Genomic DNA, 12,049 nt, shown 5'->3' on the forward strand with positions numbered 1-12,049 from the left:
ATCTCTATTCATCCCCCAAGTCACTATATAAATCAGACATGGGCTTGTATAAAAACATGATTTGTTTTACTTAACGTAAATACTTCACACGTTTCTTCAAGTCAGTCTTCTTCCTTACACAATTCATTTTGTAAAGATTAAAACCCCTGACTTTTTCAAAGTATCCTAACATCAGGACAGTGGAAAACCTTACATTTTAGAAATACAACTTCTTGTCAAATTAAAATTCACCACTTACGGTGGAAGTATTTCTGAAGCCATGAATATTTTCTCCACAAGCTCTGAAAGTATGTTCAAGAGGTGTGCTAAATTAGTGTTCACATCTTCATTTTTTTCTAATTTTGATGGACTTAACTAAGAGAAGAATAAATCAATATAAATGCATCTTGGCAATGATAAACACAAATGAATCAAGGTAATCAAACAGTTCAAGGTTCTCTATTTTTTCCATCTGTATTAGTCTTTTGGGGGGAAGTATAAGTGAAAATTTTTAAGTAGTGTATGCTATGAAACTCCTTGGGTTTGTTACTGTTAATTCCCAATTACAGTTGACCCTTGAACAACATCGGTTTCAACTGTACAAGTCCATTTATATGAGAACTTTTTTCAATAAATACCTTTACTTTTTGATCTGTGGTTGGGAGTCTGAATGCAAAGGGCCAACTGTATGCACTGATCTGTGCCATTTTATATAATAAACTTGCACATCCACAGATTTTGGTATACATGGGGGTCCTGGAACCAATCCCCCAGAAATACAGAAGGAAAACTAAGTTTTGAGGGAGTCATGAGTTTTATGTGGATTTTTGACCATGCAGGAGTGGGAGTTGGAGAACGCCCCTAACCCTCCCCCCTCCAGGTTGTTCCAGGTTCAACTGTACTGAATTGAAGAGCAAGCCATTCAACAACTTTAAGTTGCTCTGGAATCAATGCCAGTATTAAAGTTCTCTTCTATTCATTTATCAGATTTTACCATAGATTTTTACACTCACATAAAATTGGGTTAGACTTTATTCTAAGTATAGTATACTCAACTAAAAGACAAAAAATAAAAAACCACCACCAACAACAAAACAGTTTTAGTGGCCACATAGTCACAAATATACTAGGAGTATTTAAATGGGATGAAAGATCACCATACTGTTATTGTAATGTCTATCTTAATTCTCTTTATTTAAGGAGGAAAAAATGGATTTTCTGAATGGGATAAGACGTATTTATGACTAGAAAATACCAAGTACCTGGGGCAAAATCATGAACCTTTCCCCTGAAATGTAAGTGTCCTGATCTAGACTGAATGGAGTACATTTCTCTAGAGATGTCTAAATTCCCCAGCCTGGATTCAGCAGCCAGACACTCTGCAGACTTGCTGAATTCCTATATCCTTACTAGTTAGACCATCTATGGTATTACCCCAGATTTTCAACACCAATTCTCTAATTAGTTAGTAAAAATTGACAACTTAATGCAGAATTAACATGTTCTCAGGGAACATTGTCAAAAGCAATTTATTTTATTAGAGTTAAAAGTATTTTTAGTATCTTCTGTAGTTGCTCTACCTTCAGAATAAAATGAGAGAATAGCCATAAGTGAGAAACCACTCTTTCTCTTCAATGATTTACTAGTAATTTACACTGCAGCCTTTTTTTTTCTTTTGTGAAGATTATCTCATACTACCTCACACCCCCACAAAAATGCTTTAAGGACAAATCTAAATGTTGTTATGATGAGCTACATAGAATTTAACTAGGTTATACAACAGAAACTTAAGTTTCTGTTACTCCCACCTTCTGAAAGTAGCATATATTTATCAGTATAGTAGGAGAAATAATAAAGTACTTTAATGAATTTCTGGTGCAATATAAGGTTTTAATCCCAAAATAAAGCCATCTTTAAGGAAAAAAAATCTGTTTTACATAACATTTTCCAAATGTAGTATTACAACAGGTATAACTGCTCTGATAATTTTAGAAAGGTAATATAGTTCCCTTAAAATGTAATTTTATATAATAATAGCCTAATATGCTAAGTGTCTGGTCATCCATTCAACCAATCAAAGTGTAATATGCTAATGATATGCTAAGGCCGCTCAACTGCTCGCTACGATGTGCACTGACCACCAGGGGGCAGATGCTCTGACCAGTAGTTTAGCTTGCTGCTGGGGTCCGGCTGATTGGGACTGAGCGAGACAGGCCAGACATGCCCTGGAGCTCCTCCACGGCTGGCCAACCTCCCACGTCCCTCCCTAGCCCCAGTCGTGCACCCGTGGGGTCCTCGGCCTGGCCTGTGACCTCTCGCAATCCAGGAGCCCTCGGGGGATGTCGGAGAGCCAGTTTGGGCCTGATCCTACAGGCCAGGCCGAGGGACCCCACTGGTGCATGAATTCGTGCACCAGGCCTCTAGTTAACTATAAAGCATTACCTATTAGAATATGCTCTTTGTCATACCTCACAAGATTGCTTGCTTTCCATTATCTTTAAAATGGAATCTTTCAAAGCATGATGGACAAATTGTGTAGCAGTGGCTTTCATATACTGCTCCATCAAGGTGCTTGCAAGTGTTGTGGCTCGAAATAAGGTAGTGGCTTCATCTACATAAATATATTAAAAGGTTATCTGTAAATTACTGTACTAATGTGAACCAACTGGATATTAAATAAATTAATTTTTACCTCAACAATTTTAACCATTTAAGTATGCTTATTTCCATTCAGCATTAAAGTACTGATTATAATGACATACTATGTTTCTATACACTTAAGTCTTCAAAAAGCTTATATCTCTTATTGCATTAGATCATAAACAGGAGAAGGGATTAATACTATCATGTTCATACCAAAAAAAAAAAGTTTAGACTAGTTAACATAAAATCTCCAAATTAATGTATTAGCCTAAAACATGGCTACTAATGATGTAAATAAAATTCTAAAAAACACAAGTATTGCCAGTGTAAAATAAATATCACCACTTAATCTTTCCTGACACATCTGTATATTATTACAGTATCTATGATTAAAAGGAAATAGTTTTAGATTTTACAGTTTATTTGGGGGAGCTTAGAGGCGAACACTGTCACTGCGTCAAAGTGCTGGCTGGAAATGATTATTCTGACATATTTGTAAGCTGTTACAAAGCACTGTGTGCCTAGCTATAGTGCCCAGGAACTACTTATCTGTAGAATCTAGAAATAAAATTCAGCTGACACCCAATTTCTGTGCAATAAATTAGTAAGTAAAAGAACATGGTAGGTATATCACACTGTTCTTAATAAAGCACCAGAAGTCATTGATCTGGACACAGAAGTCACTTTCTTATGACTTCTAATACTAATTTGTCATAACAGAAACTTTTATTAAAACACCAACCACCCATACTAGCCAGCACAAGAATCAGAACTGGCATTCTAATTTTTAATAAAGGAAAAACACAATAACTTATTTTGCAAGATGATTTAACTGTTTAATATTCTAACATAGAACCCACATATATTTGCAGTTTAAAATCTAATTACTGACCAAATTTTTAAAAGTATCACATTAACACATCCATACTATACCTTCCATGCTTATTTCTCTGTCATTTAGTGTACATAGCAACAATGATTCAAGCTTTTCATGAAGGAAAATCCTCAGTAGGATGCTAGCCAGTAGTGTTCGGTCCTGTCCACACACATGTGATAAAGCATAGACTACATGAAGGTCCTTTTGCAGTATAAGCTAAAATAGATATCAAGGAAGATTGTTGAAAGTACAGCATTAAGCATTCGCAGTGAGATTAACAAAATATGTTTTTATGTTCTTATATTTATAAATACGTTGTATTGAATAAATTTATTTAAAAAAGAATAAGTTTGTAGCTTACATATTTTTGTCTCCTGAGACTAACCTCATACTACCAAAAGGGTGTTCAACCCTCTTTTGTCTGTCATTGTGCCACTAAGCTGTGGAATTACTACACTTAATGGATCTTTTATTAAATGTTAAATATTTCTGTTAATGCCATAAAAAATAAGTAGACTGGTAAATAACTTAATACCTCTTTAAATTCACTGTATTCTTCTTCTGGCATGATTTTTTCCATAGAATATCGTGCCCGGACACGCAAGGATCCTGGTTCAATACCTTTTAATGGTATATGGGAGCTGAGCAAAAACCATTCATCTGTGGCATGCCCTTTCTGTAACCGGCTCAACTGGCAGCGCATAAATACTTTGATAGAAAAACATCAAATGATTACTATCTAAAAAGATGACACTATAAATTAAAGAAGTTTTCAGTGGTATCACAAAATTCAATATTAAATATTTACTTCATTCATTTATTGAATGTCTACTATGTGCCAAACTCTGTAATAGGCAGGGATTTAGGATATAGGCATGATTAGGGAAATACAGAGTAAACATTTTATAGAGAAAGTTTAAGGCTTGGACCTATCTGTTAATACAAAGCACTTCTTTCTCTAAACATGACTTTTAAGAAGGTATTAAGCCCCTAGCCGGTTTAGCTCAGTGGATAGAGCATCTACCTGCGGACTGAAGGGTCCCAGGTTCGATTCCGGTCAAGGGCATGTACCTTGGTTGCAGGCACATCCCCAGTAGGGAGTGTGCAGGAGGCAGCTGATCGATGTTTCTCATCGATGTTTCTAGCTCTCTATCCCTCTCCCTTCCTCTCTGTAAAAAAATCAATTATATATATATATATATATATATATATATATATATATATATATATATATAAAAAGAAGGTATTAACCTAATTCACAGATATGTGAATTGCTAAATCCCACTGCCACCTGTTTCAGCAACAGGCAGGGAAAAGGTGAACAAATAGTACACTCGTGTTTAAAGAAAAAAAAACATTTTTTAATAGAGTGTTTTTCCACTTACTTGCAAAGTATAGGAAGTAAGGAAAACCCTAAAAAGGATAAGGGATAGGGGAAGAACAACAGAAAGATGACCACTTTTACTGTTTTCTTGTTCTTCCTACTCATTAGGAAGGGGAGGGTAAATAGATATGTCATTTAATCTTAAAGGCTTCAGTTTAGAGTATGTATAATTAAGTCAGATCAATAACTTTTAGAAATACAAAAAGAAACTACCTCAAATTATATTACTTGTACTTTTATTTTTATTTCCATTTTTGATTACATTATATTATGGATTTTTAAAGTACACAAAACATGTTTGTCTTTTAGTTTAGAAAGAAATTTTTGTATCAACTTACAGATATCAGGATCTTTACTTTTCTTTGTTTTATTACTAAGAGTTATTTCAAATCTGTTGATGTCAGGAGGAAGATCACTAAAAGAGCAAGAAGAAAAAGAATTAACAAAATGTCCTGGCATTAAGTTATCTAAATCCTTTATTTCTAGTATCCAATAAGTCTCCTAAACAACTTGAATGTGTTAGATTTACAACTAGATTCAAAATATGTTTTATTGCTTGGTAAATAGACCAGCAAATTACACTTTCCCTACCAACATTAACCTCCTCAGGTAAATCCTGGAAACCTTCGTAAACATCTTACATGTGTGTGTTAGTAATGCTTTAGGCCTTGTCAGTAATGCTAATTCATGTTAGTTACTAGGTGGAAAACAAAGGACATAGCACGTTAGTTAAAAAAAAAAAAAAGTGTGTGTGGGGGGGAGGGGGGAGTAGTATTAAAATGACTGGACTTGGTGCCCTGTTCTGACAGTTTAGATGTAGAGACAAAAAAAAAAAAAAAAATGAAAATGAAAATGCAATATGATAAAAGAAAATGATTTAATGTAATGATTAAACAAGACTTACTCAAAGACAAACTCTTCTGACCATACAGGGTTTTGGCCTTCCCTTGCATGAGTTTTTGCTACCTGGACACTGTTCAGGTAGATGTTGCAATATGGATTAGTAAAATGTTTTATTGGGAGTTTATGGGCTTCTTCAATATGTAAAACAAGGCTGCTGACCTAAAGAAAGCACAAAAATTGTTACACCAGATTTCAAAAATTATGCATTAAGTTTCAAGAGCAATTACTATAACTGTAATTTTGTTTTACAAATTATTCCTCTAATTATATTCTTGCAGAAATAATGAAATAGACCTTTTAATATAAAACCATGGTTCGGAGAAAAGAAGAAAATTCTTTATTAACATAAGTAAACTGTCACAACTCAAATCAAAATCCTATTTGTTATATAATGCTCATCTGAAAGACTTAATTTCTAAAAGAATTCCACAGCTATAAAATATTTTTAAAACAGATTCTACCTTTTCATTCTACAGAAAAGGATATAGATCCAAAAAAGAAAAATTATTTGTTAGTTCTGATGCCAAAACTTAGACCAGATACCTTATAGTATCAGGTCCTCTTTTCCCTCCTGCCACCTATTACCTGCCTTGGGCAAGTCTCTTCTCTGAGCCTCACCTTCCTCAGACATAAAATTAAAACAAAGTTTACACTGAAAGTTGCTGTAAAGATTCAAAATAATATGTGTAAAAGAGTACCTGTCATAAGGAGGGTTCAAGAGCTATTAGCTACAGCATATTATATTATACCTATAAATGATCATTTCATGGCTAAAATTTCATACAAGACAATCTGTAAAAATTCAACATGCGTTTTCATTGCTTACAAAATTTTAAAATATGTTTTGAGAACATACAGTGATTATGTGTATAAATTTCCTTGGGGAATCAGTCTGTTGGTACAGGGAATATAAAATAGTAATCTAAATATTAACATCCGTTTCCAATAGAACAATATGTTCAACTCATCAAGCTTATTGGAACATTTCTACAAATAATACAAGAGTCACTTTGGTCAATAAATACTGTACTAAAATCTCCCTGAAAATCCAAGAATGTTAAAATTTCTTGATATTTAACCAATTATCTAGGGATAACTATAAATAAAAAAGCAAAGGAAATGGAGGATACAAAGTTGACTTTACACACTTTGAAAGAAAGAGCCTAGCCTAACTCTATATGAATGAATACACAGGACATGTTAATGTTTCAAGTAAGATAGTATAGGATACTACCTAAGAGTTATGAAATAACATTTCAAAAATAATTTCTATAAAATGAAAAACCCAAAAAATTATTGGGATTAGTAATTCAAATAAGATGATCTTTTCAGTAAGTACTTTTAGTTCCTCATTTTTGAAATAGGCATTTTAAAGGAAAAAATAAAAGTGCCTAACAGAATAGTTTCTGTTACTGTTGGTTTGGTATTGTTATTTTGAGTGGAGGGGAAAAAAAACAAAACACCCTTGATAATGTATTTAAAAGATGCCATTATATACGCAGCAGGTATACAAAGAACATTCTTTTTCGTAAAGAAATAATGATTTCTCCTGCTACTGAAGCAAGTGGGAGCTTTAAAATGCCTGACAAGACTAATTTCTCTTAAGAACTCTATAAACTATCTCAAATACTGCCCAAAACAGCTCATACTGTAATAAAAATAAAGAGCAAAGTGGTAAAACAAAATGTGAGTCACAAATCAAAGAAAATTAAGTTTCACCTGACGCAAGCGTTTATTAGATGTCCCTGGACTACTTTTCCGTAAATTGCAAAATGCCTGCAGACCTTTCATCCAATCCTACAAGAAATAATAGCAGTTCAAAGAAATATACTGTAGTATAGTTTATTTAATTTCCAATCATCAATTTGTTTTCTTAATTCAATATTCTTTCCTTCTTGAAATTGCCATTTTTAAACTCACAATACTGCAATATATTTGTATCCCAATAAAGTAAAACAATGATTAAAAGAAGTTTAATTCTGAAAAACTTGTGTTTCTGTAGATTTTCTAAATTAATGGTAAGTGTGCAAATAAGGGGCCATTAATTAGCCCCCCAAAAAATTGAATAGGTAAGCTGTTACACTTGAGATACCTAAAGCAGAATTAACTTGATGTATTTTATGAAAGGAGGGCTGACTGAAAAACCAGTGGATAATGTGATGACTAATTTGATGACAAGCTCTTTAACATTAGACTATGATATAAGTAGAAATGTAGAAGGGTATCTGGGTTATATATGTGTTTGAAATATAACATTAGATTTAAAAATGATCAGCCTAATTTTCAAATTAAATTGTAGCTACCTTTAAAAATGTTTAACCCATCTAGTGCTCTAGTAAAAGGAGAAATTTTACATTTATCAAAAGTAAATCTAAATATTTTACCTTGGACTACATGTCTCTAGAAAGCTCTATATACCATTGCTTTACTCAATTATTTCTTTAATCTGTAGGCTATTTCAGTGAACCTGAACTTTGTCAATGTGTAGAGGACATTTTTATAGTAGAGCAAATTCAGATCAAAGCAATTATTACAGCTTTTAGGAATAGAAGAGAGGCCCAGCCAGCATGGCTCAGTAGTTGAGAGTTTACCTATGAACCAGGAGGTCACAGTTCGATTTCCAGTCAGGGCATATGCCCGGGTTGCAGGATTGATCCTTAGTGTGGGGTGTGCAGGAGGCAGCCGATCAATGATTTTCTCTCATCACTGATGTTTCTATCTCTCCCTCTCCCTTCCTCTCTGAAATCAATTTTTAAAAATGAAATAGAAGAGAGTAACCAGGAGAGCCACCAAAGTAATGAAAATTGGAAATACCAGTGGTATTTTGGACTCTAGTATTTGGAAATACAGAATATAGAAAGAGTATATAGAAATGCAATAAGCAAATGTTCTATTCATACAGCTTGCTGAGACATGCAAAACATACTGAAATATCAAGGTATGTAACACATCTCTATTTAGAAAGAGAACATGGTAAGATAACTAGAAGATGGGATAGTGAAGTTTATATTTCTTTCCCAATTCAATTTCTAACATTTAAAAAAAAGTTACCAAATGTTTTGAGCCCGAGTTTTTCATCTACATTTAATAAAAAATTAGGGATATATATACGTGTGTGTGTGTGTGTGTGTGTGTGTATAATGTTTTTGTGTTATATGCTGAGTATTTGAGATATCTTGCAAAAATTTGAAATGTGACTCGATTATGAATCATAAAACAATGGTTCATCAAGTTTATTCTAGAGTCTAAGGTATTTTCATAATTTATTAACGGATATTTTCATAAATTATTAAAGGATACACAGCATCTGCCTCAAATCCAGTGTGGGCAAATTATCTTCTATTTCCAACAAAGTTGCTTAAAAGCAGTTGCTTTCTTTGACCTCTTAACCACTTTCAAGTTCCTCCCATAGAATATAAGCAGAAATATAGCCATATTTCCACAAAATACCACTAAAAACCAGGAAATATTCAAATAACTCAAAATACCATAAAAGGAGATTTTTTTTAAACATTATTTCTTCATAGTATTACTTAAAATTTAATAAAGGTTTTTAGAAGGGCATTAAATATAGATCATTGGCTAGTCCAGAAAGCAGACATTATAGTTAAGACTTATAGAAAACTCCTAAAATAGTTTTCTTTCTGATGACCAAACTTCTATTTTTGGATATGGAATTCAACCAGTGAAAAATAACACTTGTGAGCAAAACTAACTGGCTTACCTTTTGACTGTACTGAGAATATCTATAACCTTTCTGCAGAGAGGATTTTAAATGAGCATTCTCAGTTGGACTCAACATCATAGAGTATTTAAAGGTCAATTTAAAATGGAGTTTTCATTCCTAATAACCCTTCACTGTGTTTTTCTGCATTTCTTTAAAAAAAAAAGTTTTATACTTGAAAGTTCTCATTCTTTAAAATAAAAAGATGATTACATTTCAGACATCCTTTTTATCACAAAACAAAGACTTGTGAAGTATATAAATTTCTAATCACTCTCTCTGTCTCTGTATATATAAATTTCTATCTCTCTCTCTCTCTCTCTCTCTCTCTCTCTCTCTCTATATATATATATATATATATATATACACACACACACACACACACACACACACACACACACACCTGTATTAATTTAATACTGTATGTCAAGTGTAATTGAAAAATAAATTTTTAAAAAATGGGCTAAATGTTTACACTGAAGAAACAATTAACTTACCTCTGCTTGTTCTGGAGTTTCGCCTGCAAAGTAAAAGATGTAATGTTCTTCACTAAAGTGCTGAACTACTATCTGAAAACAGTTTGGCCTTTAAATACAAACAAAAAAGTTATTAGGAAGCTTAACAAAAAGTATTATTAACTTAAGCTACTTTAAAAAATCACAATATATTAAATAACTTATATAAAATAAACATAATTCTTAATTTAGAGAAATTCTCCATTGTACCAGATCATTACTAAAAAGAAAATGTCAGTTGCACATATTTTAGAAAACTTTTTAGACAAAAATTTTTAAATTTTATTAATCTTGCAGTTTAAGAACTTTTAACCTACTGTCTAAATTAATTTTAAAGGACATTAGGAATAGAAAACTTACAAAGGAATTGAAACAGAAATGTTAGAATTTCACATAGCTATTCCAAAAAAAGCAAATAAAATGTTACTAAAGTTATTGCTTCAGGATGATATAAAATATACCTTTATCTGCACTGGGAAAAGGCTATAAACATATTTGTAGACCAAAAATGTTCTTAGTGGTTATCTCTCAGTAGATGGGTTGATTTTCATTTTCTTCTTTATAATTTATGTACTTTCAATTTTTTTACAATTGACAGTTTTAAAATGGAATCATCATCTACTCCTGGATATGCTTATTCTGAGGATTAAATGACCTAACAATGGAGTACAGTAAATACTGGTTTGTGCCTGCCTGTAGTATGCACTGTACTGTAATTCACTTAACATGTAAATACATTAACAAATAGTTTATATCTTTCTGAAGATGTACTCTAACTAAACTTGGAAATGTTTACAAAATGTTTAATAAGGGCCTTCATGTTTTTGAGACTCAATAAATGTTATTTCTATTTCTTGCTTTAACCAAAGATTATCTCTTATGCTTTAGTGTTACTAGGTCATAGCAGACTACAAGCTTAAGATTTATTAAAGATAAAAAGAACCATCTTTTCATGCTCTGAGAATATCATAAAATAATGGAAAATGTAAACTAAAACATTCTGATTCTGAAAGTGGCTTGTATCAGACTAAACCTCCTAGCTGGATAAAATATAAAATAAAATTTTTTAAAAAAAAACAGCAGTTTGAAGTCACAGAAAAACAATTAAAGCAACTAAGACTTGAGGGGCCAAGATCAGATGAGGTGAGCCTGACATTCTCCACAACTTTTCCTTTCAAAGTGTGGGCTGATTCCTACACTGTGTAAGGCAAGAAGCAGAGAAGCTGAGATGCTAAGTAGAATGCAGCAAAGATTTCTCAAAAGCAAACGAGCAGTTTCACAGTGCTAGAAGAGTCAAATGAGCTCAGGACTTTGGAAGAGAAGGGTTTCAGTTGAGTCCGCAGCAGAGGTAGGGCTTCAGAATAAGGGCAAACCAGAAATAGCCTTCACCAATATTTCCCCTTGGTCCCTGAGAGAATCAAGATGAACTACCCCCTACTCTAAATTTCTGGCAGAACAATAATTTTTTCTGGAAGCAATAACATTATCCATGGCTTCTGCAGTTTTTCATACACAATGTCCACCATTTGGTCAAACAAGTAGACATTACAGGAATCAAGATCAAATGACTGAAAAGCCAAAAGAAAAATCAGACATAGGAGAAAGACCTACACATAATCAGATATTGAGGTTAGATATGAACTTTCAAATACTGTAATTACAATGTTCAAGGAAATAGATACCAAAATAAGAGAATTTTTCCAGCTAAGTAGATCTATAAAAGGAGAATTAAATGGAGATTCTGGCTAGGTAGCCCAGTTGGTTAGAGTGTCATCCGGATATGCTAAGGTTGTGAGTGAGTTCTATCTCGGGTCAGGGAACATACAGGAAGCAACCAATGAATGCATAAGTAAGTGGAACAACCAATTGATCTCTCTCCCTCTCTCCTTCCTTCCTCCCTCTCACTCTAAAATCAATCAATAAAATTAAGACTTCAGCCAAAACCGGTTTGGCTCGGTGGATAGAGCGTCAGCCTGTGGACTGAAAGGTCCCAGGTTCGATTTCGGTCAAGGGCACGTACCTTG

The 12,049-nt window shown here is 33.1% G+C and overlaps 2 protein-coding genes across 3 annotated transcripts in view; one reads left to right on the forward strand and one right to left on the reverse strand.

Moving 5' to 3' along the window:
- Positions 1-4,318, forward strand: part of CCNH (cyclin H) — a 46,506-nt gene extending 42,188 nt beyond the window's left edge. The window contains exons 11-12 of the transcript XR_013961228.1: positions 1,180-1,274; positions 4,082-4,318. The gene's annotated coding sequence lies outside the window, so the exon portion shown is untranslated. The remainder of the gene's footprint in view (positions 1-1,179; positions 1,275-4,081) is intronic.
- RASA1 (RAS p21 protein activator 1) overlaps positions 1-12,049 on the reverse strand; it is a 113,016-nt gene that overhangs the window by 10,756 nt on the left and 90,211 nt on the right. For both annotated transcript variants that reach the window (XM_080680645.1, XM_080680644.1), the window contains exons 12-19: positions 10,008-10,095; positions 7,506-7,583; positions 5,788-5,945; positions 5,222-5,298; positions 4,035-4,207; positions 3,556-3,715; positions 2,448-2,590; positions 239-354 (exon numbers count right to left, since the gene is read on the reverse strand). In XM_080680645.1, coding sequence (XP_080536771.1) covers positions 239-354; positions 2,448-2,590; positions 3,556-3,715; positions 4,035-4,207; positions 5,222-5,298; positions 5,788-5,945; positions 7,506-7,583; positions 10,008-10,095 — 993 coding nt within the window. The remainder of the gene's footprint in view (positions 1-238; positions 355-2,447; positions 2,591-3,555; positions 3,716-4,034; positions 4,208-5,221; positions 5,299-5,787; positions 5,946-7,505; positions 7,584-10,007; positions 10,096-12,049) is intronic.

Source organism: Plecotus auritus (genome assembly GCF_963455305.1).
Source record: "Plecotus auritus genome assembly, chromosome: 7".
In the NCBI taxonomy this organism is placed as follows: domain Eukaryota; kingdom Metazoa; phylum Chordata; class Mammalia; order Chiroptera; family Vespertilionidae; genus Plecotus; species Plecotus auritus.